The following is a 23,186-nucleotide window of genomic DNA, read 5'->3' on the forward strand; positions in this document are numbered from 1 at the left end:
GCATTATTCGCGCCGCCAGAGATCAACGCGCATGAGTTCTGGTTGTCAAGGAAGATGTCAGCTTTCTCAGCGCGGGCACGTCCGGAATGCGGCAGGCCCCCGACATTCGCAAACGAAGATCGTCCTCTTATTCGGAAAACCGTCACAACCTAAACAACCATGAGAGGACCACGTCATATCCGCGAGGTTGATATACGACGGCAATCGGACGGGGAGACGGGAAGAGGCTGCCGGATAACGGCAGCGGTACGGCAACGGACGGAATGACAGGTCCGCAAATATCGGATGCAACCCGTGCTGGGTCAGCCACAATCTAGTCGATGCTGAGCAACAGCGACAACGCCAGCTGTAGTGTGTATGCTAGAGTGCGACCACCGGGATCGGTAGTGCCTCGCACTGACATGTACGTGAGGGTGGTGTCAACGGCGATGCTTGTTCCTGGCAGCTGACTGCAGCTCCAAATTGTTGCCCATCCAGAATGGCAGATCGAGCGGGCAATTGTGAGAGAATGGGTTTCCAAGGAACAGGATGATGGGCAGATGCATCCGACACCAGGCCGGTACTAAGTGCCACTCAGTGGCAGACAAACGTGAACAGCGAACTACAGACGACGGCGGCCGAAGCGCTTGCGGCTACGCTTGCACTTCTTCGGGTGGGACGACACACTAGGCGGCGCCGAGTAGCCAGCGCCGGTTACGCCAGCGGAGTTACCAGTGCCCGGTGCAGTCGAGTTGCTAACACCAGCTCCGGTAGTGGTCGTGTTGGCGGAGGGGGAGGCCATAGGCGAGCCGCCACTCGCACCAGCGGAGCCGCCCGCCGTGGAAGACTCCGGAATGGTGCCGTTGACCGGGTCGACTTTCAGATTGCTGTCGCCGCCACCAACGACGGGCGCGACGAGAGCAGGCTCAGTGGTAACAGTGCCAGAGGCAGAGGCGACAGAGGCAGCGGAGACGGAACCGGAGGCAGACGTAACGGAATTAGTGGCAGCGACGGAACCGGAAGCGGCGACGCTGGATGCTGAGGCAGACGGCGACGAGTTGGCAGGAGTGGCGTTGGCGTCTGGCGCGTTGACGGCACCAGCTGCTGTCGCCTTGCCAATAGATGCGTTGGGGTCGCGCTGAATGATCGGCAGGTTCCATTTGCCGTACGTGTCCGGAATAGGTGCCTGCTCAGACGCATTGTTGTTCCATGTGGTGCCGAGGTCGATGTCCCACAGATCGTTCTGGGCGCCGTGCGCGAATCCGTACGCTTCGTTGTAGAAGGGCGCGTCCGAGTATCCCTGATGGTTGTTGTTGCGCTCACCCATGAGCCAGTAGTGGGGCTGCTTGGCGCCAATGGTGCAATTGTTCTTGTCGTACGGGCACTTGCGCGCGATAGCCGGCTTGGGGATGGGGATGACACCCGTCGCACCCGTAACGTTGCAGCGGTAGCCAGTGAAGTACATCTCCTGCCCGCCGCCGCGTTCGTTGTGAATCCAGCCCCACATGCAGTGGCAGCCACCTGGCGGGCAGGCGGGCAAGTCCTTGGGGATAGCGAAGTCAACGTCACGGTACCAAGGACAGTAGCGGTTGGTGGAAATTATGGCAAAGTCCTCAGGCTGAATCTTGTGGACGTCCGACTCATAGGCGATGCCCAGGCCACAACCCATGACCTCCTTGGTCTGCTCGGGGGGAATCCCGGGCATGTCGCGGGTGTGGAGGAGCCCAACGCCCTCGGCGCTGGAAGCCATCTTGCCAATATCGGGCTTGGGCTTTTTGCCCCAGTCGGTGAACACCTTGTTATTTGAGATCTGGCCCGTGAACACCCCGCCAGCGGGGAGCTCGAGAAACTGGCCCTCGGCTGATGTTGTCAGCAAATGGCAGGCAGGTTGTGGCTTAGAGTAGGATCGACAGGAGCGTCGATGAGATTTGCCTCGGTGTGATTCAAAGCTCGACGTGCCATTTCCAAAACACACCCGCCCTTCAAGTCGCTCACACTTACCTGGGGGCTTGTTAATGTCACCTCGGAACCACCAGGTGTTAAAAGATGAGCCAGGCGCGATAGGCTGCGAGGCCCTGCTGTACTGCAAGTCCTCAGGCTCAAAACCGTACATGGCCGGGTGCCACATCGTCATGTGGGCGGCCGCGGGGACGGCCAGAAGGGGGAGAAGGGCTGTGAGCATGGTACCAGACGATGCGTATGTGTCGTGAAAGAGTATAACGGATCGAAAACCAAGGAGCTGTAAGGAGCGTAGCGCGTGAAAGGAATGAGCTGTTGGACGCAGTCCAACGCAACAAGAGTAACGAGAACGAGAACAAAAACGAGACAAGAGGGCGATATGTGACGGGCGAGCAGTGTTGAGGGGGTGGTGCTTTTGTAGGTCGCGCCCGCGTCGACACCTCACTACCAAAGCGCTGTCGAACTCGGCCTGCGGAACATGTGTACGGCAGACCCCCAAACCAAAGGCGCGACGGAGCGGCCATTCTTGTTCGGGTCAGCACCGAAACTGGGGTCGTGACCCTGCGGACGTACTGACGGGAGGAGATAGTGAATCACACAACTAGCGAGGCCAGGGGGACGCGTTTCGTGTCTCGTTACCGCCAGTGAAAAACGCGTCCAACACCCCGGACAACCCAATCTGCCGGCATGACGTGTACCTTCCGTTCATTGCATGGTGGTCGTGCAGCCACGCTCACATCACCTTGGAGACTCTCCTGCTTGTCTGGGCTACATCCCGGACCATCTCGGATGCCCTACCCCGCACTGTAAGCATGTTTGAAGAAGCTCCACCTTGAGGCCCAACTCTTCCTCATCTTCTAGCTGTATGCTACAACGCTTGGAAGTTAATCGCGTGCAGCGCTCGTCGCCGCTCCTTCTCGTCTTCCCGCTTCTCGCGCTCGCCGAGCCACACCACCACCATGCCGAGGGTCACCACCGTCCCAACAACAGCCGCCCCGACCCATGGGATCCAGTCGCCCGGGTGCAGGAAGAGCTCAGTGCGCCACTCCGTGGAGCGGTACAGCACTGACTCATTGCTGCGCGGGTCACGAGCCCATGGTGGGTTGAGTATCACCTGCGAGTTGGGAATCACGCCGTCCAGCGACGTTACTCGATCCTCGTCTGATTTGAGTGACGTACCGACCTTGAGATTCTGACGTTAGATAGGCACCGCAACATGCGTCCAGACCCACCTCGATGTAGTTGTTCGTACGGCCCAGCCCCATGAAAGTGTGCGGCGATAGAAGCGAGTGGTAACATGTCTGGGGAAGCTGTGCGACTAATGATCAGCTCGTGTTTGTGGTAAAACGTCAGGCCGTCGTCAGGGCACTTGACACGCATTCGTCCGAAACGTCTGGAGGTGATCGCACACAGCAATCCACCCCTCTGTCGCGTAGCGTATGGGCCCTAATGCAAAACATGCAAAGCAAGTCCCACGAGTGCTTCAACATACTCACCTTTCTGGGCATGTCGATTCCCTCGTGTATCAAAGGACGTGAACTTGAAAGTGGCCCCACTAATGCTGCAACCGAGTGCCTGTGGTCAGCCATAGGGGTGAGCAGAGTGTGTGTCATGGGCCCATCCAGAAGCCATCGAACGCGGCAACTGCATCATCTCGAACCCCGTGAGGCGCAACTGAAACAAGGACAGCATTGAAGTGCGAAAGACCTGTGAAACCACGCGACAGTCCAGTGGATCATTGGGTTGTGCAAGATAGCACGTCACAAAATACTCACGGAGTAGGGTTTGCCACCATCTGCTGGGACGCATTGTCTCCTATCACACGCGCCGTTGAGCACTGCGTGGGTAAGCGCAGCACGCGGCGGTAAACTGGACGCACCTTGTCCCTTGAGGAAAAAGGCGTCGTGATAGAAGTTGTTTTGGATGAATGTGACAGTCTCGCCAGTCTGTTCACCTGTGCGATGCACCAAAATGTCAAGCGAACCCTGCAGTGAGCATTGTCTCTGGATCGCCACTCACATCATCGTCAAGATCAATCCAGCTCGCGCCCACGGCGTCCTCAATCTCCTCGAGCGCCTCCCACCCCTTTCCGCCGAGCACCTGGAATCCGCGACTGTACGATGCGCTGTATTCGCCACAGCCCGGCACGCCCTTCCCGCAGGGGACATTGTGTAGTACTTTGACGAGAGACTTCTTGCCGTCACTGATCGTGATCAGGAGATCGGGGAAACCATCGACATCGAAGTCGCCTGGCCGAAGCGGAAGTGGGATGTCGCTCTGACCCGGGACGGTGATCATAAGCTTGAAGCCAGGGAATAGCTTCTCTATTGACACGGTGGGGAAGTCCTGTGGTCAGCATTGGCGCCACATAAGCCTTACCGGGCTGTTTTCCCAGAATTGGAAGTCGAAGTGAGGGTCCGCACTGCACAACTCCTCGTAGCCGCGGCATATCAACCGGCCGCCCGCAGCAAACTGCGAGGACTTGGTGTCGCACAACCGCGCCTGCTTGTTGTACGCAACGTGGATCTTGCAGTTGTCACCCAACCCCGTGGTAATTTTTGCCTTGCTACATGTCGAGAAGATTAGGTCCATAGCGCCGTTGCGATCTGCGATCAGCAGCCCATCGTGTTTACGCACGTCTCCTCTGCACTTACTCATGTCCGCATACGTGATTGATCGCGACCCGACTGGCAATGGCCAACTGTTGCTAAGGATGTACCCTTGCTCGCCTCGGTTGAGCCAGATTTGGAGCGAGCGGTGGTTTGCTCTGGCTCCGCCACAATGTAACACAACATCGGGCGCGCAGTCACCGTCCATGTCGACAAATGCGGACGAGTGGGCTCCGACAGGGGGGTGAATAATCTGGCACACCTGGTCGGGTGGAGAGAACATGGGGGTGAACAAGCGCAGTGTCGAGCCGGTGTTTCGCCACGCCCTCATCTTGGGCCCGTCGGGCGTCTCCGCGAGCCCAAGCAGCGCAGGAGCAAGATTGTGATCGTCGTCAAAGAGCATTGGCTGTGCTATCGCGGCGGAGGGGATTTTCCACCGCTCGCCCTTGGACAAGCCGTCCCTGTGGCCCATTACGATCTCCATGTCTGTCGACATCTTGCCGCTGTTCCCCCACCAACCACCGCCACTGTTGCCCCCCCACATCACCAGAAGGTCCATCCTCCCGTCACCGTTGAAGTCTGCTGGTGTGACATTCGTGATTTCGTGCTCGAAAACGAGCTTATCCCGCTCCTCGTACATGAAGGAGTCACGCTTCCACACCATGACATGAATCGTTTTCCTGTCTTTACTCAAAACAAAAAGGTCGGAGCTGAAGTCAGTCACCATTCCATAAGTAAATCTCACTTCTGATCTCCGTCGACGTCGCCGATCGCGACGACACGCCCAGAATCTTCAGGCAATCCAAGGCGCCCGGCATTGTACAGCGCCTCCGCTGTAAAGCGCTTCTGTTTGAATGGCCATATTCCATGGACGGCCGGTATTAAAGACGCAAGAACGAGGGCGAGTGTGCCCGCGCGCATCTTGCGAAGTTGAAAGTTGGCAGGTGGGTAGATGAACTGGCGTTGGGCGCGTCTCGATGCTCGTCACTCACCTTGCGGAGGTGGAGGTCGGTGGCGACTGGCCACGTGTAAATTAGCCTGGCAAGCTAATACGGATCTGCTTCCGCTATTTGCTCTGGCATTAGTGGCCAGATCTCGGCGGAGAGCGTGCCGGCTATGTGGGCCGGAGCTGCCCATCTCTCCACCCTCTCCGCTTTACTCATCCCACCATGATCGCCGAAGCCGGCCCCAGCGACAGCGGGCCATATGTGCCACGCGCACCGCTCGTTAACCAGATCGATGCCGAGGAGCTCGACGATGGCATTGCCCAGCTGCTCGGCGATGGCGTTGAGCGCGCCTTTTCCCGCTTTCATGTACGTTGCCCCCCACATGCGGAGCTAACCTCAGCCATCAATAGGACCGGACGCAAAGCCCGAGATCGAGCTGTTCCTCAAGCTCGCCGTGTTTGCAGCCGGCGTGCTCGGACCCACAACAGCTAGCCCAGGCCTCGCCCTCTCAAACCTCCGCTTAGCTAGCGGCGGCACACGGCGTGCGTCCTTCCGCTTTCAGACCTGACAGCAGCATCTCGAAACAAACTGCTTCTCTATATCCTTCTTCACCCCCCTTTGCTCCCACGGTATTTGCTCACGCGTGCGCGCGCAACAGCCCTGTCGCGACAGTGGCCAGACCTCCCCTCCCACGACATCCGGCGTAAGCTGTGGCGCCTCATCACCCGCATCGAAGCGCTAGCGCAGGCATGGGAGCTTGCCGGCTGGGGCTGGTTCCTCTGGGACGGGCACTACCCGTCTCTCCTGATGCGTATCCTCAAAATACGCCTCGTCCCCGACGCGCCACATCTCGCGCGCATGGTGTCTTACGAATTTATGAACCGCCAGCTGGTGTGGGGAGTCATGACAGTGCGAACCACCGCCTAATCCGCACTGACAGGCAGGAGTTCCTCATGTTCGCGCTTCCGCGCATCCCGAGCCTTCCGGCCATCGTTAACCCCGGCACAGTGCTGGGGCCCGTGAAGGCGTTCCTGAACCAGCCGACGACGATCGATTACGATGCGCTCTCCGCGGCGCAGGGGAGCATCTCCGCAGCCAAGGCGGCGGGCGTGGCCGCCCCGAGTGCGGCACACGCCGGCGTCTGCGCCGGTATCCCGCAGCAGACGTGCCCCGTGTGCTACTTGCGACGCACGAGCGCCCCGGTCGCATTGAGCGGAACGGACATCGAGCTGCCGCCACTCGAGGACGCCGACCCCGAGGCCGACCCCGAAGACCGCATCTTCCTCCCCGCCCAGACCGACTGCTGGGGCGGCTGTAGCTACTGCTACTACTGCATAGCGGACGAACTGGCCCAGTTCGCACACGAGCACCCGGACAAGGACGCCAAGTGGCAGTGTCTCCGATGTGGGGGGAGCGTGTCGAAGGCAAGGCGCGTCGGCGCCGAGCCTGGTGCTCTGCAACGACCAGAGGAGAGCGACGAGAGCAGCGAGGAGAGCCAGAAGAGCGAGAAGGGCGGCACCACCGAGGGTAGGACACTGGGACATGCGCCAGGCCCCGAGGACTCGTGGGTGGCTGTGTGATAGAGCTAGATGCAACATCTGGTGGAGAGAGAATTGTGCGCAACGGTTCGGAGTGAGCTTGTGCCGCATGCGTGGCCGTGCTTTCGACGCTGCCGGTCCTCGCCTTCCATCACACTGTCGACCCTCATCGGGGCGCGGTTCGGAGAATTCTCGAGCTGCCGCACATATCGTACTTCCGATCGCGTCGATTGTCAGTCGCGGCGCGGATGTGGATTGAATCTCGTCGTCAGGTTGACTAGTCTCACTGCCTCTCGGCATGCGAACAAGTGGAACGACGACGGAGCAGTCGCCGAGATGCGGAATGCCACAATGAATATTCGGCAGCCACTGTCCCTGGCAGGAGTCCTCGACTGATTGTAATGCAAGCAGATATGGGGGGTACGGAGGGCAGACAGGCCAATGCCCACGCGCTCGAATCTATGTTGCATGTCTAGTACTGGTACACTACGCGCCCATGTTGCCCATGGCCTTCTTGAGGCGCTGCTTGAGCTGTTGGTCGCGGTCGAGGCTGGTGCGGGCCGGCGGCACGATGGTTGACGGTGCCGGCGCCGGGGCCACAACGGGCCGGTGTTCCCGGTGGGAGTGCTCGTCGCTGGCGACAGATGGCGCCACTACAGCTCCCGCTTTGGGCGCCGGTGACGACGGTGCTCGGGGCGCACCGCCGCTCGAACGCCGGCGCGCCATCGGCGTGGCTGCGCCGCTCCCAGGCTCCATGTCCTCGCTCGATGGCTGCGCCTCGACAATGCGGTGCACGCTTTCAGTGCAGACAGCTCGGCGGGTCCACCGCCTCCTGCGAGTGAACTGATGTTAGCCGACGACACGGGAGCAGTCGATGCCGCGCAACGTACTTTGCCCAGCCCACCCCTTGCTGTCATGTTCTCCCACTTGTTGTCGCCATACACCCATCCATCTGCGTCTGTCTCGTCGTCCGCCTCGGGAATTGATCCCTCGGGCTGTCCGGTGACCGGGGGTACCACATCCTCCAGTGATACGTCTGTGCTCTCCGATCCCGTGCGCTGGCGACGCATGTCCAGAGACCCGCGCCCCTGAGCAGGTGACGCTGGTGCTGGGGCGCCCGGGAGCGGCATGCTCTTGAGCTTCCCGAGCCCCTTGGCAAACGCAGTCTCAGCGATGGAAGGCGAACGTGAGTCGGATGGTGAGAAGAGGCCCGATGTGGGACGGGATGCCGGCGCCGGGGCTGGGATGGGGGCTGGATCGGCAGGCGCAGCCGCGCCCTTCACCTTCTTGACAACGCTCCAGTCATCGTCAAGCCAGCGCCATGTCGCGGTACGGCGCACCATGCCGCGCGGCTCAGCGCGTGTGTGCGCAGGAAGGTCGATAGAGGAAGGAGCCGGAAGCGCAAACGCCTGCGGCGGCGCGACGGGAAGAAGATGGGAATCGCACCAGCTGGGCCGTTCTTGCGGCAGCAAGGCTGACGTCCAGTCCAGACCCATCCACCAACGCTGGTTCTCGTGGAGCTCGAAGCGGAAGTAGATGGGGTTGCCAGCGCGGTCGGCGGGCGCGGCGGACTCGGCGGTCTTGACGGGGCTCGAGGAGAGGACGGTGGAAGGGCGTCGCGAGCTCGCCCACTTGCTCTTTATCCAGCCAATAGGCGAACCGAGGCGATAGTCGCGGTCCGGCGACCCAAAGATGAGGAGAAAGGTGAGGGCAAGTGTGCGACGTACAGCTAGGCTCTTACCGGCGAGGTGCACAACTTGGGCAAGGGGTGGGGACGGGGCCAGAATGAGCGCAGTACCCACAAGCGCAACAAGAACGCGGGTGCCGAGCGCATGATCAAGCGCAACCCAAAGGCCCCAGAGGACAGCAAGGCCGCGAATCAAGCGACGTGTCCCCAGAGCGCGGAAGCGCTCATACATTGCCGACAAGGGAGGAAGGGGAGAGGGCGGAAGGAGGGCAAGAATTTTGTGCACGTCGCCGAGCGTCTGAAGAAGCGTCTCGGAGGTCGCGGGGCGCGCTGGCGTCGTCTGTACGGGCATCCGTCTCTCGCCAAGGCGCAGCCGTTGTAGAGGAAGGAGTGGTGCGAAAAGTAGTGGCGGCGCAAGCCAGGCGAAGATGTACCCGCCGGAGAGACAGGCGAACCACCACGCGAGGAGGAACATCCAGCTCTGGACACGCCGTTCAGGCTTCCAGAGAAGAACCTCAAGCACGGCGCGAAGGGCAGCGATAGGGCCAGCGAAGACGACCAGGAGGCGAAGGACGGGTGCGGGCAACGATGTCATAAGGTCTGGAGGTGGAAGGGGCGCCGGGCCGGCTGGCGGGACGGGGTCGGCCGCGCCTGCGGGCATGATGGCGAGGTTGAAGGAGCGTGTGTGGGTGAAAGAAGCGGTGATGAGAAAGAGTGATGGCGAATGTGAGGCATGTGGGGGCGACGACGCGTAGCCGAGCCGCACCTCACAACGGCGACGTCAGACCGCTCAGGCCCACACAACCGGGCCACGTGTCTCTGGGCTCTTTTCCGTTCTTGTGCGGCGGTTCGATTCCTCGCTGAGGCTGGCATGACGCAGATGGTTTCGCCAGGGACGAGGCCGACCCCCTCGCACACAGGACGTTCGCATCGTGGACACCCATAAGCTATAATACAAGCACACATTTTACAGAAGTTCTTTCATCGCCAAGCCGGCTTCGCGCTGGAGGAGTTGGCCCCGTTGTCGTGGCCGTTGGTGACGGCGCCAGCGTTCAGCGAGAAGAGGCTGGGACGAGTGCGCAATCCTGCGCCGCTCGTTCCGGCGACACTCATGGTAAAAGCCATTGGGGAGCGGCTGGGCCCTGTGCTTGAACTGGCACCGCCGCTACTGCTGGCAGCGCTGCCCGCCCCTGGACCGATGCTCTTCCCAAGCCCAAATCCGCCAGTTGAACCTCTCGGAGACGATCCATTTGGCGACCCCTTGGGGGAGGGAATGAGGCTCGGCTTGCGTCGGTAAGGGACGGCACCCTGATGCAGCTTTCTCCGTTGGTGCCGGTCTGACAGGCGCCGCGCGACTGAAGCACGGAGGGGGTTTGGAACGGTGGGCGAGTGGTTGAACGAGATGGGTGACTTGTCGCCATTGGCGCGTGCTGCGCTGGAAGCGGTCGGGAGGTGAAGGGTAGAGCTTCCCAGTGAGGACGGGGGTCGTGAGGGAGGAAGTTGTCTCAGTTCCCCAAGCACCGAGGTGGTGCGCGAAGGTGGCCGGGACGGCCGGCCAAGGCCGATTGGTATCGTGATCTTTGAGAACGAGCTTTCGGCAACAGTAGATGTCACACTGGTGTCTTTGACAGGACTGACCTGCTCCTTGTCTTTCTCCTTCTCGTGCTTACCCAAGGCAAGTCGATTCGCCTTCCACGCCGGAATCTCGGATGCAGCTGCTGAGGCTGTGGCGAGTGGGGAAGATGCGGTTGTCAATGCCAAAGGTGGAGGCTTGGACCGTGGGAGTCCAGTAGGAGACCCGTTCGACGATGGGGCGCGCAACGCCGCATTCAGACGCGGGTGGGGTTTGAATGAGACGCCTGGCTTGGACTTGGGAGGAGCGGGCGCGTGCAAAGGCTTTGCACTGCTGGAAATTTCCTCCCAGTCGGCGCCATCGTCCGTGGATGCCTCAGCGACAGGCGACTGCGACGAGCGAGCCTTATAGTGACGAATTTCCGCAAGCTCTCCTCCTTCGTCGTCCGCAAAGCGCGCGGATCGTGGAACAGGTGGCACAGCGCTCGATCTGCGCATCGCACCGCGTCCAGGGAGGGATCGACGAGGGGATCCGGGCTTGTGGACGACATGCTTCTTCTCCATGGAGTAGCGCTGCGACAAACGTTTAACATGGGGCGAACCAGGGGAGATGTTGTGGCGAAGCTGTGCGCCCTTGATTGGAGTGGGCACAGGGGCCGGTGCTGGTGCGTCAGACATCTGGATGAGTTGGTGTATGTTGCCCATTTCGCGGAAGAGAGGGGCCTGCAGGCTGGAGAGCAGCCTCATCTCTTGACGAAGGACGGAAGGATCAATAGGCCCTCGTGCGCACAGCGCCTCGATGCGAGCGGCGTGCTTGGTGTATAGCGCCTCGACACGAACCGAGGCAATGGCAGACCGCGCAAGAGCGTCCTCATGTTTTGCAAGGCGCTCACGGTACCCGATCTCGCAACCCTTGGCGTTTGCCTGCTTAATCTTGGCGCGGGCGGCAGCCATCTCGAGGCGAAGATTCTGCGCGTATACCGGATCAACGTCGGGGAAGACCTTCGATTCCAGATCCTCGATCTGTCTGCTGAGAGCGATGGCAGCTTCGTTACCGAGGTTGACCTTGGATTGCAGGTGGCGCGACTCAGTAAACTCGTGCTTGTACTGATCGATGATCGAGTTGCACATGGCTGTCTCTCTTGCCAAATCCTGTGTGTCTTCGTCGGCCTCGAGATCGTTACGGCGGTTCTCGATCTTCTCGATTCCAAGGTTTGCAACGTCCCACTTGGCCCAATGCTCGGCGCCCTCGCGAACTACCTCACACTGCGCATCGACCGCTGCGTTGATGAACTGCACATGCTCAGCAATTCTCTTCTTGGCATCCTCAATCTTGAGTTGTATGAGCTTGCTCGTCTCCTGATCCTTGGCGTCCAGCTGAGCCTCGAGAATCTTGACCCGCTCATTGAGCTGCTGGATCTTCTCGACATACTGTCGCGCGCTGACATGCGTGCCGTTGATGTTGCGTGTGACCGTCGTCTTGACGTGTTTTGCGCGATCCGCCCAGGTGAGGGTATTGGCGGTGTCCTCGATGTCCTTTGAGCTCGGCGATACACACACGATCATGACTGTTCGACAATTGCCACCGAGGGAGAACTTGAGGAGACGAGTGAGTTTGGAGTTGCGGTAAGGTACATGTGGGCGCGCGCCCTTACGCTGGGCATCGCACAAAGCGGAGATGCAGCTGCTAAGAGCGAGGAGGGACTGGTTAATCTTCGCTCCTTCCTTCATACGGTCCCCGAGGTTGCGAGTGGCAGACGCACGCTCACTTCCCGCCAAGTCGACAATTGATAGCGTGGCGAATGAAGTGTCGAGAAGAACCTCCTCGCGCTCCACGTTGACGTCTGGGTTGCGACTCTTGCGGGCGATGCTAATCTGGAGGACGGCATGTGATCGCGAAGATACCGAGTTGGCTGCGGTGAAGGAAGTGCTACGCCGTTCATTGCCGATCATCACCAGCTCCATGACTTCGTCAGCCGTTTTCGGTGACCGAATCGTGACATCGGCGATGGTGACCCGATCCTTCTCGTTTTCGAGGAGTTTCAGACCTCCGGTGGGCATCTGTGGGAAGTTGTCGGAGAGAAGGTCGCGGATGTTCTCGTTGTATAGCTCGATCATGGACAGCTCTACATGGGTATCGTAGCGGTCCTCAGACTCTGAGATGCGCTCATAGAGGTCTCTCATCGTACGGACAATGATGCCGGGGTCTTCCTGAGTGCCGCTGATGGTGTGTGTTTTGCCGCACCCGGTAGCCTGATGGTCAGATCTTAAGCGAGACGGGACTTGCCCCGTATGCGAAGACAGTCGCGTTGAATCCGGACAGTACCCCGTCCAAAAGCGGCTTAGCCGTGCTCGCGTACACCTCCTCCTGGCTGGCGGCCATCTTGAACACATGGTCGAACACATATCTGAAGTCAGCTCGCCCTAAGCCGACAGAACTCACCGGCGGTCCTTGTGCCGCTTCCCGCTGAACCCGCCGTACCGCGCCGCCGTCCGATCTGGCTTGCGATCAAAGTCGAGTGATCGGTTGTCAATAACCTCTGATGGTAAGTCATCACTGCACCAGTCAACAAGACACACCGACGATTTCACGGATAGCGCCACCCCCTGCTGGCTTCTTGGCCTGTCCAAAGTTGCCGTTGCCTATGAAGAATGGCTGATCGCAATCTTGGGCGAGGTAGGGCACCTCTTTAGTGGGATGCCAAGGCCGTGGCCTCACTGGTCCGTGCGTCAGCATCCAGAACGAGACTTCGGTCTGCCAGTTGACCAAGAAGAGCGCTTGATGAACGTACCGCAGATGCGCATGGCATTATCGTCCATAAGGTAAGCCATGGTGGATTGTAAGGAGGGGGCGATGTTGGGGTCGAGGGAGATATGTGAAGACGAGTGATGAGGAAGGAGGAGTAGAAGGGCACGAGAAAGGCTCAAAGCCGATCAGTCTTGGGGTTTTGCGTGCAAGGGCGACGATTGGGACTGAAGGGGGAGCGTTGCAGATGGTGATGACGAGGAGGCAGCGGCACCGCGACGACAGGCTGGAGGAGGGAGGTGTCCAGACTGACAAGCGAAGCGATGAGGAGAAATGGAAAGAGGGAGGAGAGGAGGAGATAGTGAGTGCAGTTGCAGTGAGCGGACGAGGGGATGATAGAGACGAGAGGAGCGTGGGGAGGACGGAGTGAGCGAGATGAGGGATGAGGGATATGGGGGGTGACGGGGGGGATGTTGTTGTTGACCGCGGAGCTTGGACCTGCCATTTCAGGGTGCACTTCTGGCCACTTAGCCTCCAAGCTGGAAAGTCATTCGCGTGCATCAATCCCATCATAACCCCTCAATTCCTTGTTATTCGGCCCCTGGTTTAAAGACTGCCCCACTTCCCCAACTCATAATCGTTGTTTTCGATCATCTTGGCTCTCAACCACCGCCGCCGACCTGCCAACCTACGCGTAACCTGCGGCGCCTCAGTGAACATGTCTGACATCAATCTACCAGCCCTCCAGACCTTGCGAAGGCAGTACTTTGCTTTGGTTCCTGCGTATCTCCTCTTGATTCCCGATCTACCTCCAGCTGCTCAAGAATGGTTGGCAGACAACCTCGTCGACAGCCCACTCCCAGCCCCGGAAGAAGGATACCAACGCTCCTTCTGGAAGCGAGCTCTTCCTGCTCTGGAGGCTGGGGCAGGCGAGGACGGTGTAGAAGAGCGGGTTTACGAGGTCGTGGCCGAGCTCATGGCTACACCACCTCGATTTGGAGAGTAAGTCTGTCGAGGGAAGGTGGTTGCTACAATTTCTGCCCTCCGCAAGCTCGACTAGGACTAACCACCTTACCTTCGCGCGGCTGTAGGTTTTTGGCATCATGAGCTCACTCCAGACCACCGCAGTCTTTCAAGACCTTTTTGTACGGCGAGCCGGAACGTGCGATCACTCTCCGTGAAGAACAAGTCGCTGTACAAGCGGGCACCACGGGTCTGCGAACGTGGACGGCTGCTCTCCATCTCGCCCACCACGTCCTACACTCTTCATCAACCCTCTTCTCCTCTGCTACGCTTCCACCAGTGGTCGAGCTCGGCGCAGGAACAGGCTTCCTCTCCATTCTCCTGGCGCAACTAGGCGCCGACGTGATCACAACAGACCTCGGCGACGAGTATGGTGACGACGAGGGTCAGGCGTTCCGCACACCCCTTGGGCGGCTGAAAGCCAACATCTCTCTCAGTAGGCAGCCGTATACCGCTGTGCTCAACTTACAACAGATGAGCTGCACAAGCCACCGAAGGTGCGATCTTTAGATTGGGCAGATGCGTCCGCGTCGCCTGACCAGCGCACCCCCGCGTGGGCAGAGGCACTCGAGCCGGTCGAGGGAAGGCGACGAGTTGTCATGGCTGCTGATGTTGTACGTTGCAGCTCAAGATGTGGACATAACTTACGCCAGATATACGATCCAGATCTGGTTCCCCTCCTGGTGGACGCCATCGACGTGCTAGCGGAGGGTAGTCACGCGGTCCTGGCTGCCACAGTTCGGAACGAGGACACATTTGAGCTCTTCCTTGACGAATGTGGTCCGTTTGACACAACTCACATAACTACCAATGCTGACACCAGCCTCTCGAGCCATGCGTACGCAGCTCCTCAGCCTCGCACCGATGGATGCCTCTGCGCCAACGTTCTGGGACACTGCACTCGACGCGGGCACGCGTGTACAGATCGTACACGTGACGCCATCCCGGCCTCCAACAGCATCCAGCATGGCCACATAGCCCCATCATATATCATCTGACTCCAACATGCACCCATCCTCCCACACATCGCCTGGTTGTTCGCGCGCACCCCGCGCACTCCAGCCATTGCCATCCGCCATCAGCATGCCGCGCAATCGTAGGTCATCATGCAACATGCCATGACTGTAAAAGTACAATGCATGACCGTCGAGACGGAAGAAGCCCAAGTATCAGAAGATTTACTGCTCCTGGACCTGGAGCTGCGGAAAGTCAGCGAGGCTCCTTTCTGGGTAAGCGGGGAACTCACGAGGTCGGAGTCACCGGCGTCCTGGATCGACATGACACCGACGCGGTACATGCGACCAGCGGCGGTGCCGAGGTCGACGTTGGAGCCGTCGTAGTGGTGGACCGAGGTCTTCGAGCTGTGGGGTTAGCGAGGCTCCCACGGCCAAACAAGCAGAAACGAAGCCGTCGAGGAGAAGCGCGGGGTGCGCAGGATACGAGGCAGCGAAAAGTTGGGCGCGCACGACTCGTTGCGCACACGAAGCCTCGTCCGCCCTTTTGATCCGCACACCGCCTTCGCCTTCCTCGCCGGCATCCGTCCAAATTACTCACAGCATGGCGTAGTACTCAAGCTCCGACTTGCGGAGCGGGGGGCAGTTGCGCGAGATAAGGATGAGCTTGGCTGCAGGACGAATCCAGACCAAGAAAATGCGTCAGCAAGGCGTCCTTCTCAGCCAGGCTCCGGACACTCGCGTCTCTCCGGTGTGGCCTACTTCCAGCGGTCAAGCCGTAGTAGAACCACACCGGACCGCGAGGCCTTCTCGACCAGGCTCCAGACGCCGGTTCACTTACACTTGCCGTTGCGCAGCTGCTTGAGCGCCTGCTTGTAGCCGAGGGTGTAGCGACCCGACTTGACGACGAGCTGGAGGCGGGCGTTGATGCTCTCCGAGCTCTTGGCGGACTTGGACTTCTTGGTGGGTGCCATTTTTAGTTGTATGTGACCTTGACGGATGAGTGAGAGACGGCGACGGCGATGGCGACAACGACCGGGAGGGAGAATTCACACGGAGATGGTGGAATGTGTCCGTCCGTTTGGCGGAGTATTCGGGTTTTCAAGTTGCCACGTGTATGTGGCATATGTTAAAGAAGCGTTCACCTCCACCTCCACCTCCACTTCACTTCCGCGCCCCTTCCTTCAACCTGCCTCATTTGACAGTGTTGTCGATGTGTGAGATCGTGTGCACATGAGGTCGAGAGGTCTCCTCATTCTTAATGTCCTGGTGAAGCACGCGGCGAGACGTCCCCCTCGTCTTCAGCCCTCACATGGTGCAAGTCATCTGCGCGACGATGGATTCTGGCAGCTGACAATACCATAACTTTGTGCTGACATCTCAATATGTTTTCCTTGCTTCGAATCGTCCGACATAACGCGCCGCCCGATCGAAACATTCGGATCCGCCACGATCTTCGGATATCAAAAGTCATAATCCAGCTCCTCAACTTGGCCTGTCACTCCAAACCTCGTTGCTCGGTCGTCGCTCAGCCAGAGGTAGCGACCAAACACTGGATTCCCGAGCGATGGCTGCCATTCACGCAGTCAGCTAATGGGGCGTCCTCAACAGGCCTCAGATTGCCGTGACCCTGCGGCCGTACGCAGAGTCATCGAATCCGACATCGGCTGGGTGAGGCGACAGAGAAACGCTGGACTTACGTTCACGATCTCGATCACGAGCCCGGGCCTGCGCTGTTGCGTTATCTCTTGCTGGGACATTCGGATCCATCTCACACCAGGATCACGTGAGTGGGATTGAGCGAGGCTAGCGGCGCACTGCCTCATGGAGTGGTATACATAATGCATCATCCAAGAAACCCATCTACTTCCTCACGTGCTTGCTACGCTGTCAGCATTTGCACTTGCGACAACTCCGAAGCCATACTCACTCAAGCATTGCTTTTGCTTCGTTGATCTTCCCTGCCAGCAGAGGCGACCCTCCCCTGTCGGGGTGGTTTGCGAGCATGAGTCGGCGGTGCGCGTCCTTGAGCTTATTGGCCGTGAGGGGATCACTGTCGTTAGCAATCGCTACAGCAAGGATAGGTGGTATAACCACGAGTACACGGGGAGGCGACCAAAGTGGCAGGACAGGAGAAGGCGGCGCCGGGAGAAGCGGTGGCAACAGCGTACAGGTAGTGGTGGGGTAAGCACCGAGTCCGAGCACTCCGTTCGTGCGCGCTCAGTCGTCCCCGCCGTCCTTAGCACTTCCCGCTCTCTCGGCCTCTATCCCATCTCTCCCATGTCCGAGCGCCCCGTTGGCACCCAAAACCGCACTCACCGCAGCGCAAGAATCTGCATCGCCTCGGAACGGTCCATCTTGGCCTTGAAGCCGCCCTTGATCCACTTGTCGGTTGCGCCGCGGCGCATCATCTGCCACGCAACGCGACCGGCGAACGCGGCGCCGAGCGCGCCAAGACCCACGGCGACTGCTGAGGACATGATTACTGAGTGATGTGTTGGAGTGCTGGGGAATGGTGGGTGGCGATTCGACTTTTCGCCTGAATGCCGAGGACGGGGGGCGGAGCGGATTGCTCCCGTGCATCACGTGATGGACCTGTCTCCGGCAGAGTTCTGCCGAGGCCGAGGTCTGCTTTATCAAGCTTCATTTCTGGCTGTTTCCAGCACCACCCTTACCCTCGTCCCTCGCTAACATGTTCACAGCGCGCCTCTGGCGCGTGACGGGCACGCCGAGCACGCGGTGTACGCTCTCGGCATTGCGTGTACCCCCCATCCCCCGCCGCCACTTCCACCCCGTCCGCCTCGCCTCAACACAGCCTAAGCAGGCGCCGGCTGCCACGCAGCCTAAGCAGGCGCTGGAGCGGGTGCGCGCCCGCCTCGGCGCTTCACCACCCAAGCCTGCGGCGCACAAGCCGCCCAGGCGGCGTATGGAGGCCGCGTCCCTGCCACTGCGTAACGAGACAGCGCCAACGCGCGGGCCGATCTTGCAGTGCATCGCTCACACCACGGCCGAGAAGTACGACCTGTCGGCACTCGCGGTGATTCTGCGCCGCTTGGGCGTGCGCTGGGACGAGGTGCCGGAGGGCGACCCGGACCGTGCGTTCGTGATTGGGCCTTGGAAGGGGCGTGGGGGTGCGGAGCGGCTTATCCGTGGCAAGGACGTGCGCGCGGAGGCCGAGGACGAAGGCGACGAAATGGGGTTCGAGTATGGTGACCGAGGCGAGATCCTCGTCTTCCACTCGGGGAGTTTCGTTACTTGGGGCCTGACTGAGGAGGAGGGGCGCGCGTTCCTCCGCGACGTTATCCGATGCAAGGGAAGCCGCGTCGAGCACGGCCGCCTCGCCGACGCAGACTGTGAGGTCGAGGAGGTGGACTTCGTCGTCGACCCCGAAGCGTAAGTTTCGCTAAGCTGGCGAGATCAGCTGACTCCAGCCAAACACACATCATGGGCAACCTGATTCTTTTGGGTCGGCCACCTGAGCTGTCGACGTTCCCAAGCAGCTCGCCCGCACTCGCCTCCCTCCTTGCTCGCTACACCCTCAGCCTGTCGCTCACGCGCTCCTCCTCCCTCTCCGTTCTCGAGAACCGGCTGGACAAGCACATTGCTGCCGTCTCGCTTCTTCCCCGCGCCCTTGAGCGCTTCGGCGAGCAGCCCCTCGGCCGCCGCGACGTAATCCGCAAGATCGGCGAGCTCATGACGCTACGCATGGCTGTCAACACGCGCGGCGGCGGCCTCGAGGACACGCCCGAGTTCTACTGGTCCGAACCCGAGCTCGAGAAGTACTTTGACGCGATCGCAAACGAGTTCGAGATGAAGGAGCGCGTGGAGACGATCAACAAGAAAATCGACTATGCACAGGAAGTGCAGAACACATTGCGCGCGCTGCTTACCGAGGCGAGCGGACACCGCATGGAGATTATCATTATCCTCCTCATCGCGGTGGAGGTTGTTTTCGTGGGTATCCTGTGCCGATGAACGTGACACTGACACCAGCTGCTTATCCGTGAAGGACCTGAGCTGTACGAGGAGCTCGTGCACCCCGTCATGCGCCAGGTCAAGGAGGTCCTTGGGCCTCTGACGCAGCCGTCGTCGGCCCCGCGTGTCCGTCGCGTTGAACAAACTCCAGCTCCGGTGATGTCGGCGCCCGTGCTCGAGGAAGATGCTCCCCGTCTCGTATAGAAAATCACAGACGCCTCCGGGCGTGTACAATACCACTCCATATGATATGTACAATACTGCATGGCACGACGTTGCATCGGTACTCCTGAGCATGTCGGCGCTGGTGCGGCCGGCGCGATGCTGCGGTCATGCGGTGGGGCACGGTGTCACGGGCGAAGCATCTGCAATGTGCGGCTACACGCCCATGCGTGTCCCAACACCCGTCGCGCCGCCGCCCTGTGAAGCCAGCAGCTTCTCCTTGCGCGCGCGCGCCGCCTCCACTGCTGCCTTCTGCTTCTCCACGTCGGCGTGTGCGGCTGACGCATCGATGTGTGCAGCAACGCTTTCCGCCTCGCGCAACTCGGCGCTCGACAGCGCGGCCGCAGCTGCTGCCAGGCGCTTGTTGTTGACGTGGTTGAGATATGAGAGATAGGTGTTCCAGCCTGATGTTAGCGCGTCCAGCCAGCCGGTGTCGTGGCTTCTCAGCCCTCCGCAGCGCCTGACTCAAGAGTCTCTACCAGCAACACCTCCTTGCCACTCACCCAGTCCCACACTCTGCCCAACCAACAGCCGGTGCTGAAGCGGCACGAACGCAAAGTTGATAAGCGCAGTCGGGCCAAACACCATCAGCGACTTGGTGTAGACGGGCACGAAGGCCATCTCGAGCTTGGCCTTGACCTCGGACGGGCTCTTGCCTTCGAGGAACCCGTTCGTCGTCCAAAACAAGCACACGATAAACGGCCCCCACACAACCTGGTCGAGCGCGACGCGTGCAGCCAGCGTTTTCAACCGCGAGCTGAATTGTACCCGCTCGAGCAAGTTGATCCAGTTATGCGCGAGCGGCGCAAACACGAACCCGCCATCTGCCGTTAGCGGCGTTCCTAGCCCAAGCTTGACGCACAGAACATGAGCCGCGCAGCCCGCACCGGGTCCCACACCTCATCCTTGTCCCCCCCTTCTTCCCGAAGCCATGGCAGCCGCCGCCCCTCGATGCCGAACTGCGCGAGCGTGTCCCCCGTCGCGAAGAGACATGTGCTCGTGATCATTTTGGTGCGGAGCGGGCGCGTCGCAAGGGCGCGCAGATATCGGGCGAGCAGGCGCTTCGGGAAGGCCTCGCGCGGGGCGGCGCTAAGGATCGGCGCGGCTTTGACGCCGGGCGGAGGGGGCGGGACGCGTTCTGGGGGCATTCTCGGAGTCGCCGAAGATGCCGCAGACGCCGCAGATGCCGTGGATGCCGAGGCCGAGGATGATGGTGAGGAGGAGACGGCGCGCGCACCGTTCAGCGCAGCCACATCGCTGTTCGTTGCTGCTGGTTCTGCCATTGCGAGAGTGCAGTGGGTGGCGAGATGGAAGATGCGGAGATGCAGAGATGGAGATGTCGTCCGAGCGCGTCGGGTCGGATGAGAGGAATGGAGGGTGAGTCGTATCGTCGCCAGGAGCCGAGATTAGCCGCGGAAATCAAGGGGTGATTATCAAGCCCGCTCCGGGGTGGGCATCTGCTGATGTGAGATGCGGCACAGATCACTCCGCAAAACAAGACCAGACATAGAGTACACGCACAGAACTGTGGCGCAGGTCGGGACTCACTCAGTAACAGTGAAATATACATGGTACCAGCATGTAACTATGTAACTATCCATTGGGCCTCTCGGAGGCGCCAGGCCCGGTCCACGCAGGGTTGTACATGGGCGGGAGGACATCTATAAGCACCGGCCCGGCGTCGGTGGCATGCACCGTGATCTCACGCCCGTCAGTTGAATCCAGACTCGACGCAGAGCTAGGAATCACCGAGCCGTCGGGGGTGTCGAACGTCGCGCTGAAAGGATCGTGTCCCGCGCTGAGCGGTCCAGCGCTAAGGGGCGCCAGCCTTGCGCGCTTGCTCGCCAGTGTGGGGGATAGTGGGCGGGTGACAAGCGACGTGTTGATAGCTGGTCGTGCAGGTGGAGGCGTGCGGATGTGCACGGTCTCGGCGACAGCTTGTGCGGGGATGGGGAGCGGCGGGGCGAACTGTGATGGGTGCCATCCCGCGCTCTCGTGCGTACTGAGCGTCGGGAACGGACTTACGTCTGGCGTCGGGTAATGATCCAGCGTGGGGTGCAGACTCAGCGCCGGGAGTTTGTCCTCCATTTCGTAAGGCGTCACGGATATATTGCTGTCGTTGAGGTCGAGCCTCTTTCCAATGTGGGAGCGGCGCTGGATCAGGCGTTGACGAAAAAACCATAACCCGCAGGCCAGAAGGGCTAAAGCTAGTAGCCCGCCGACCACACCCCCCACGATTGCCCCGACGTTGCCCGTCTTCGCTACCGGAGGCGCTTCAGGCGATGAGTGTTCTGTCACTCCTGCTCCAGCCGCCTCAGGACCAGCGTCGGTATTAGTGGCGGCCGACGCAGCATCCGGAACTCCGCTCGTCGCAGTGACAGGCAATCCGGGAGTGTCGCCCGTAAGGAAGCTCACGCTCTTGAACTTTATGAGGCTCTCGCTAACGGGCAGCAACGCGTACTCATACTTGACCGCGGGGTCGAGGAAGAGCGCAGTAGCGTTGATGGGCGCGGCAAAAGAGCGCTGAAGATTGACGCGAGGCAGTCTCCCTCCCGGGGAGATGAAGTGGTCAAACGTCGTCACGCGCGGATCGCTGGCGCAGTTCAACACCATGAGGCTCGTATTAGCCGGGATACTAAAGTTCAACCACTGGGCTTCGCCCTTGACCTCATGGCCTCTCAAGCTAGGCCAATCTGTATCAGCAAGACCTGGTAGGATACGCACCATTCCCCGCCAGAGAGAGTGCTGTCTCCCACAATGGCGCGTTGAAGAAGGGGTTCACCGCGCCGCTGGCTTCTGTAAGAGCGTTTTCAGATGTCCACGACTTTTCGGTAGAGGGCACAGTGATGCGCACACTCGTGAGCGTGACGTTGCCGTTCACAAGGGTGAGGGACGCATTGTGGACGCTTAGTTCAAAGTCAGCCGCCGCGAGAGAAATGCTCTCCCTGGTGGGCCGGGGCGAGACCTGTTCGCCGTTCGTGGAGAGGACTGTGCCAGCGCCGACCCGGCCCCACCACTCAATACGCGTCCCAGCAAAAAAGATGAAAACCGATGCGCCGGCGCGCGACGTCGTGTGCGTGCTCCCATACCTGGGCCATACAAAGTCTGAGGGTCCGGGTGGCGGGCTCCCGTCCATACTGGTGTACCAGTCAACCCATGTTTCTCCGGCGCGCTCGGCGAGTGGTGTGACGACGGAGGGGGAGTAGACAAGCGCAGCGGAGCTGTCGGAGAGCTCGAGAACGAACGCGAATGCTGGAGGTAGAAGGAGCGCCAGTATTGGTGGTATTAATGGCAGCATGGTGGCCGGCGGAGTGAGTGGTGAGTACATAAGTCGGTATCGCTTCCACAGCCATACTCAATCGAGGTTTACGAGGGCGAGTGAGCATGTGTCTCCACCCAGCTCCCAGCAGGCCTGGACGAGGCAACGTCAGGGCCTCACACTTCCCGTGTTCACCAACGCGACAACGACTCTTTGGAGGTGAATGATGGTGGGGAGAGAGGACGGGAGTACGTGCTTCATGGAGCACGTTACGTTCACGATCTCTTCACTTAAGAGTCCCCGCTTTACCCTGAAACGTCTAACAGATGGAAGTGTTCTGGACAACGACCCTATCTGCCGTTGGATGAAACGTGCAAAGTTCCAGAAGTCGTCGGCCTGTGAGCAGGGCCAGCAAACAATCGCTCTGGCGCTCTGCAAGGTAGGACGAGTTCCAGCGTTCCAGCGTCATAGAGCGCAGAGAGCAGGCGGATGCTGGGTGCCTGGGATTATGATTTCGCGGTCTCCTGTCTGATACGCGAAGCAATCCGAGCACCTCTGTAAATCGAGTGTGTTCTACCATGCTGCGGCGATGTTGTGCGCGCGCTGACGGCTTGATATCATGCCAGTCTGCGGTGGGACTGGAGCAGGGAATGGTGGATGTAAAACGGGCCGAATGACGGTTGTCGCCGATTTTCAGCCAGTCCACTGCGGTTGTCG

General features: G+C 60.1%; 11 protein-coding genes across 11 annotated transcripts; 3 read left to right on the forward strand and 8 right to left on the reverse strand.

Moving 5' to 3' along the window:
• Window positions 1-601: 601 nt before the first annotated feature.
• On the reverse strand, window positions 602-2,113 carry COLE_02200 (uncharacterized protein; the record flags this gene model as incomplete). Its single annotated transcript, XM_065626195.1, has 3 exons — window positions 602-1,618; window positions 1,652-1,839; window positions 1,981-2,113. 3 exons carry the CDS (start codon window positions 2,111-2,113, stop codon window positions 602-604), a joined length of 1,338 nt encoding a protein of 445 aa, XP_065482464.1.
• A 693-nt stretch (window positions 2,114-2,806) lies between these two features.
• On the reverse strand, window positions 2,807-5,468 carry COLE_02201 (uncharacterized protein; the record flags this gene model as incomplete). Its single annotated transcript, XM_018422934.2, has 9 exons — window positions 2,807-3,130; window positions 3,171-3,256; window positions 3,435-3,513; window positions 3,714-3,775; window positions 3,818-3,923; window positions 3,958-4,284; window positions 4,318-4,544; window positions 4,593-5,257; window positions 5,293-5,468. The coding sequence occupies 9 exons, from the start codon at window positions 5,466-5,468 to the stop codon at window positions 2,807-2,809; spliced, it is 2,052 nt and encodes a 683-aa protein (XP_018279492.1).
• Window positions 5,469-5,716: 248 nt separating this feature from the next.
• Window positions 5,717-7,074, forward strand: COLE_02202 (uncharacterized protein; the record flags this gene model as incomplete). The annotated part of the gene is made up of 4 exons (XM_018422933.2): window positions 5,717-5,860; window positions 5,895-6,036; window positions 6,069-6,403; window positions 6,439-7,074. 4 exons carry the CDS (start codon window positions 5,717-5,719, stop codon window positions 7,072-7,074), a joined length of 1,257 nt encoding a protein of 418 aa, XP_018279491.1.
• Window positions 7,075-7,518: 444 nt separating this feature from the next.
• On the reverse strand, window positions 7,519-9,380 carry COLE_02203 (uncharacterized protein; the record flags this gene model as incomplete). Its single annotated transcript, XM_018422932.2, has 2 exons — window positions 7,519-7,875; window positions 7,923-9,380. 2 exons carry the CDS (start codon window positions 9,378-9,380, stop codon window positions 7,519-7,521), a joined length of 1,815 nt encoding a protein of 604 aa, XP_018279490.1.
• A 320-nt stretch (window positions 9,381-9,700) lies between these two features.
• Window positions 9,701-13,123, reverse strand: COLE_02204 (uncharacterized protein; the record flags this gene model as incomplete). Its single annotated transcript, XM_018426610.2, has 5 exons — window positions 9,701-12,544; window positions 12,579-12,699; window positions 12,735-12,831; window positions 12,872-13,009; window positions 13,084-13,123. The coding sequence occupies 5 exons, from the start codon at window positions 13,121-13,123 to the stop codon at window positions 9,701-9,703; spliced, it is 3,240 nt and encodes a 1,079-aa protein (XP_018279489.1).
• Window positions 13,124-13,755: 632 nt separating this feature from the next.
• COLE_02205 (uncharacterized protein) lies at window positions 13,756-15,038 on the forward strand (the record flags this gene model as incomplete). Its single annotated transcript, XM_018422931.2, has 5 exons — window positions 13,756-14,039; window positions 14,156-14,496; window positions 14,535-14,674; window positions 14,714-14,840; window positions 14,884-15,038. 5 exons carry the CDS (start codon window positions 13,756-13,758, stop codon window positions 15,036-15,038), a joined length of 1,047 nt encoding a protein of 348 aa, XP_018279488.1.
• Window positions 15,039-15,138: 100 nt separating this feature from the next.
• On the reverse strand, window positions 15,139-15,987 carry COLE_02206 (uncharacterized protein; the record flags this gene model as incomplete). The annotated part of the gene is made up of 3 exons (XM_065626196.1): window positions 15,139-15,421; window positions 15,615-15,684; window positions 15,855-15,987. The coding sequence occupies 3 exons, from the start codon at window positions 15,985-15,987 to the stop codon at window positions 15,139-15,141; spliced, it is 486 nt and encodes a 161-aa protein (XP_065482465.1).
• Window positions 15,988-16,939: 952 nt separating this feature from the next.
• COLE_02207 (uncharacterized protein) lies at window positions 16,940-17,493 on the reverse strand (the record flags this gene model as incomplete). The annotated part of the gene is made up of 2 exons (XM_018426608.2): window positions 16,940-17,066; window positions 17,333-17,493. The coding sequence occupies 2 exons, from the start codon at window positions 17,491-17,493 to the stop codon at window positions 16,940-16,942; spliced, it is 288 nt and encodes a 95-aa protein (XP_018279486.2).
• A 212-nt stretch (window positions 17,494-17,705) lies between these two features.
• Window positions 17,706-19,192, forward strand: COLE_02208 (uncharacterized protein; the record flags this gene model as incomplete). Its single annotated transcript, XM_018422930.2, has 3 exons — window positions 17,706-18,406; window positions 18,445-18,967; window positions 19,007-19,192. The coding sequence occupies 3 exons, from the start codon at window positions 17,706-17,708 to the stop codon at window positions 19,190-19,192; spliced, it is 1,410 nt and encodes a 469-aa protein (XP_018279485.1).
• A 174-nt stretch (window positions 19,193-19,366) lies between these two features.
• On the reverse strand, window positions 19,367-20,358 carry COLE_02209 (uncharacterized protein; the record flags this gene model as incomplete). Its single annotated transcript, XM_018420337.1, has 3 exons — window positions 19,367-19,614; window positions 19,714-20,034; window positions 20,073-20,358. The coding sequence occupies 3 exons, from the start codon at window positions 20,356-20,358 to the stop codon at window positions 19,367-19,369; spliced, it is 855 nt and encodes a 284-aa protein (XP_018279484.1).
• A 445-nt stretch (window positions 20,359-20,803) lies between these two features.
• On the reverse strand, window positions 20,804-22,508 carry COLE_02210 (uncharacterized protein; the record flags this gene model as incomplete). Its single annotated transcript, XM_018425326.1, has 2 exons — window positions 20,804-21,903; window positions 21,935-22,508. The coding sequence occupies 2 exons, from the start codon at window positions 22,506-22,508 to the stop codon at window positions 20,804-20,806; spliced, it is 1,674 nt and encodes a 557-aa protein (XP_018279483.1).
• Window positions 22,509-23,186: the final 678 nt, after the last annotated feature.

The sequence above is a fragment of the Cutaneotrichosporon oleaginosum genome, assembly GCF_008065305.1.
Source record: "Cutaneotrichosporon oleaginosum strain ATCC 20508 chromosome Unknown ATCC20508_contig02, whole genome shotgun sequence".
NCBI classification, from domain to species: Eukaryota; Fungi; Basidiomycota; class Tremellomycetes; order Trichosporonales; family Trichosporonaceae; genus Cutaneotrichosporon; species Cutaneotrichosporon oleaginosum.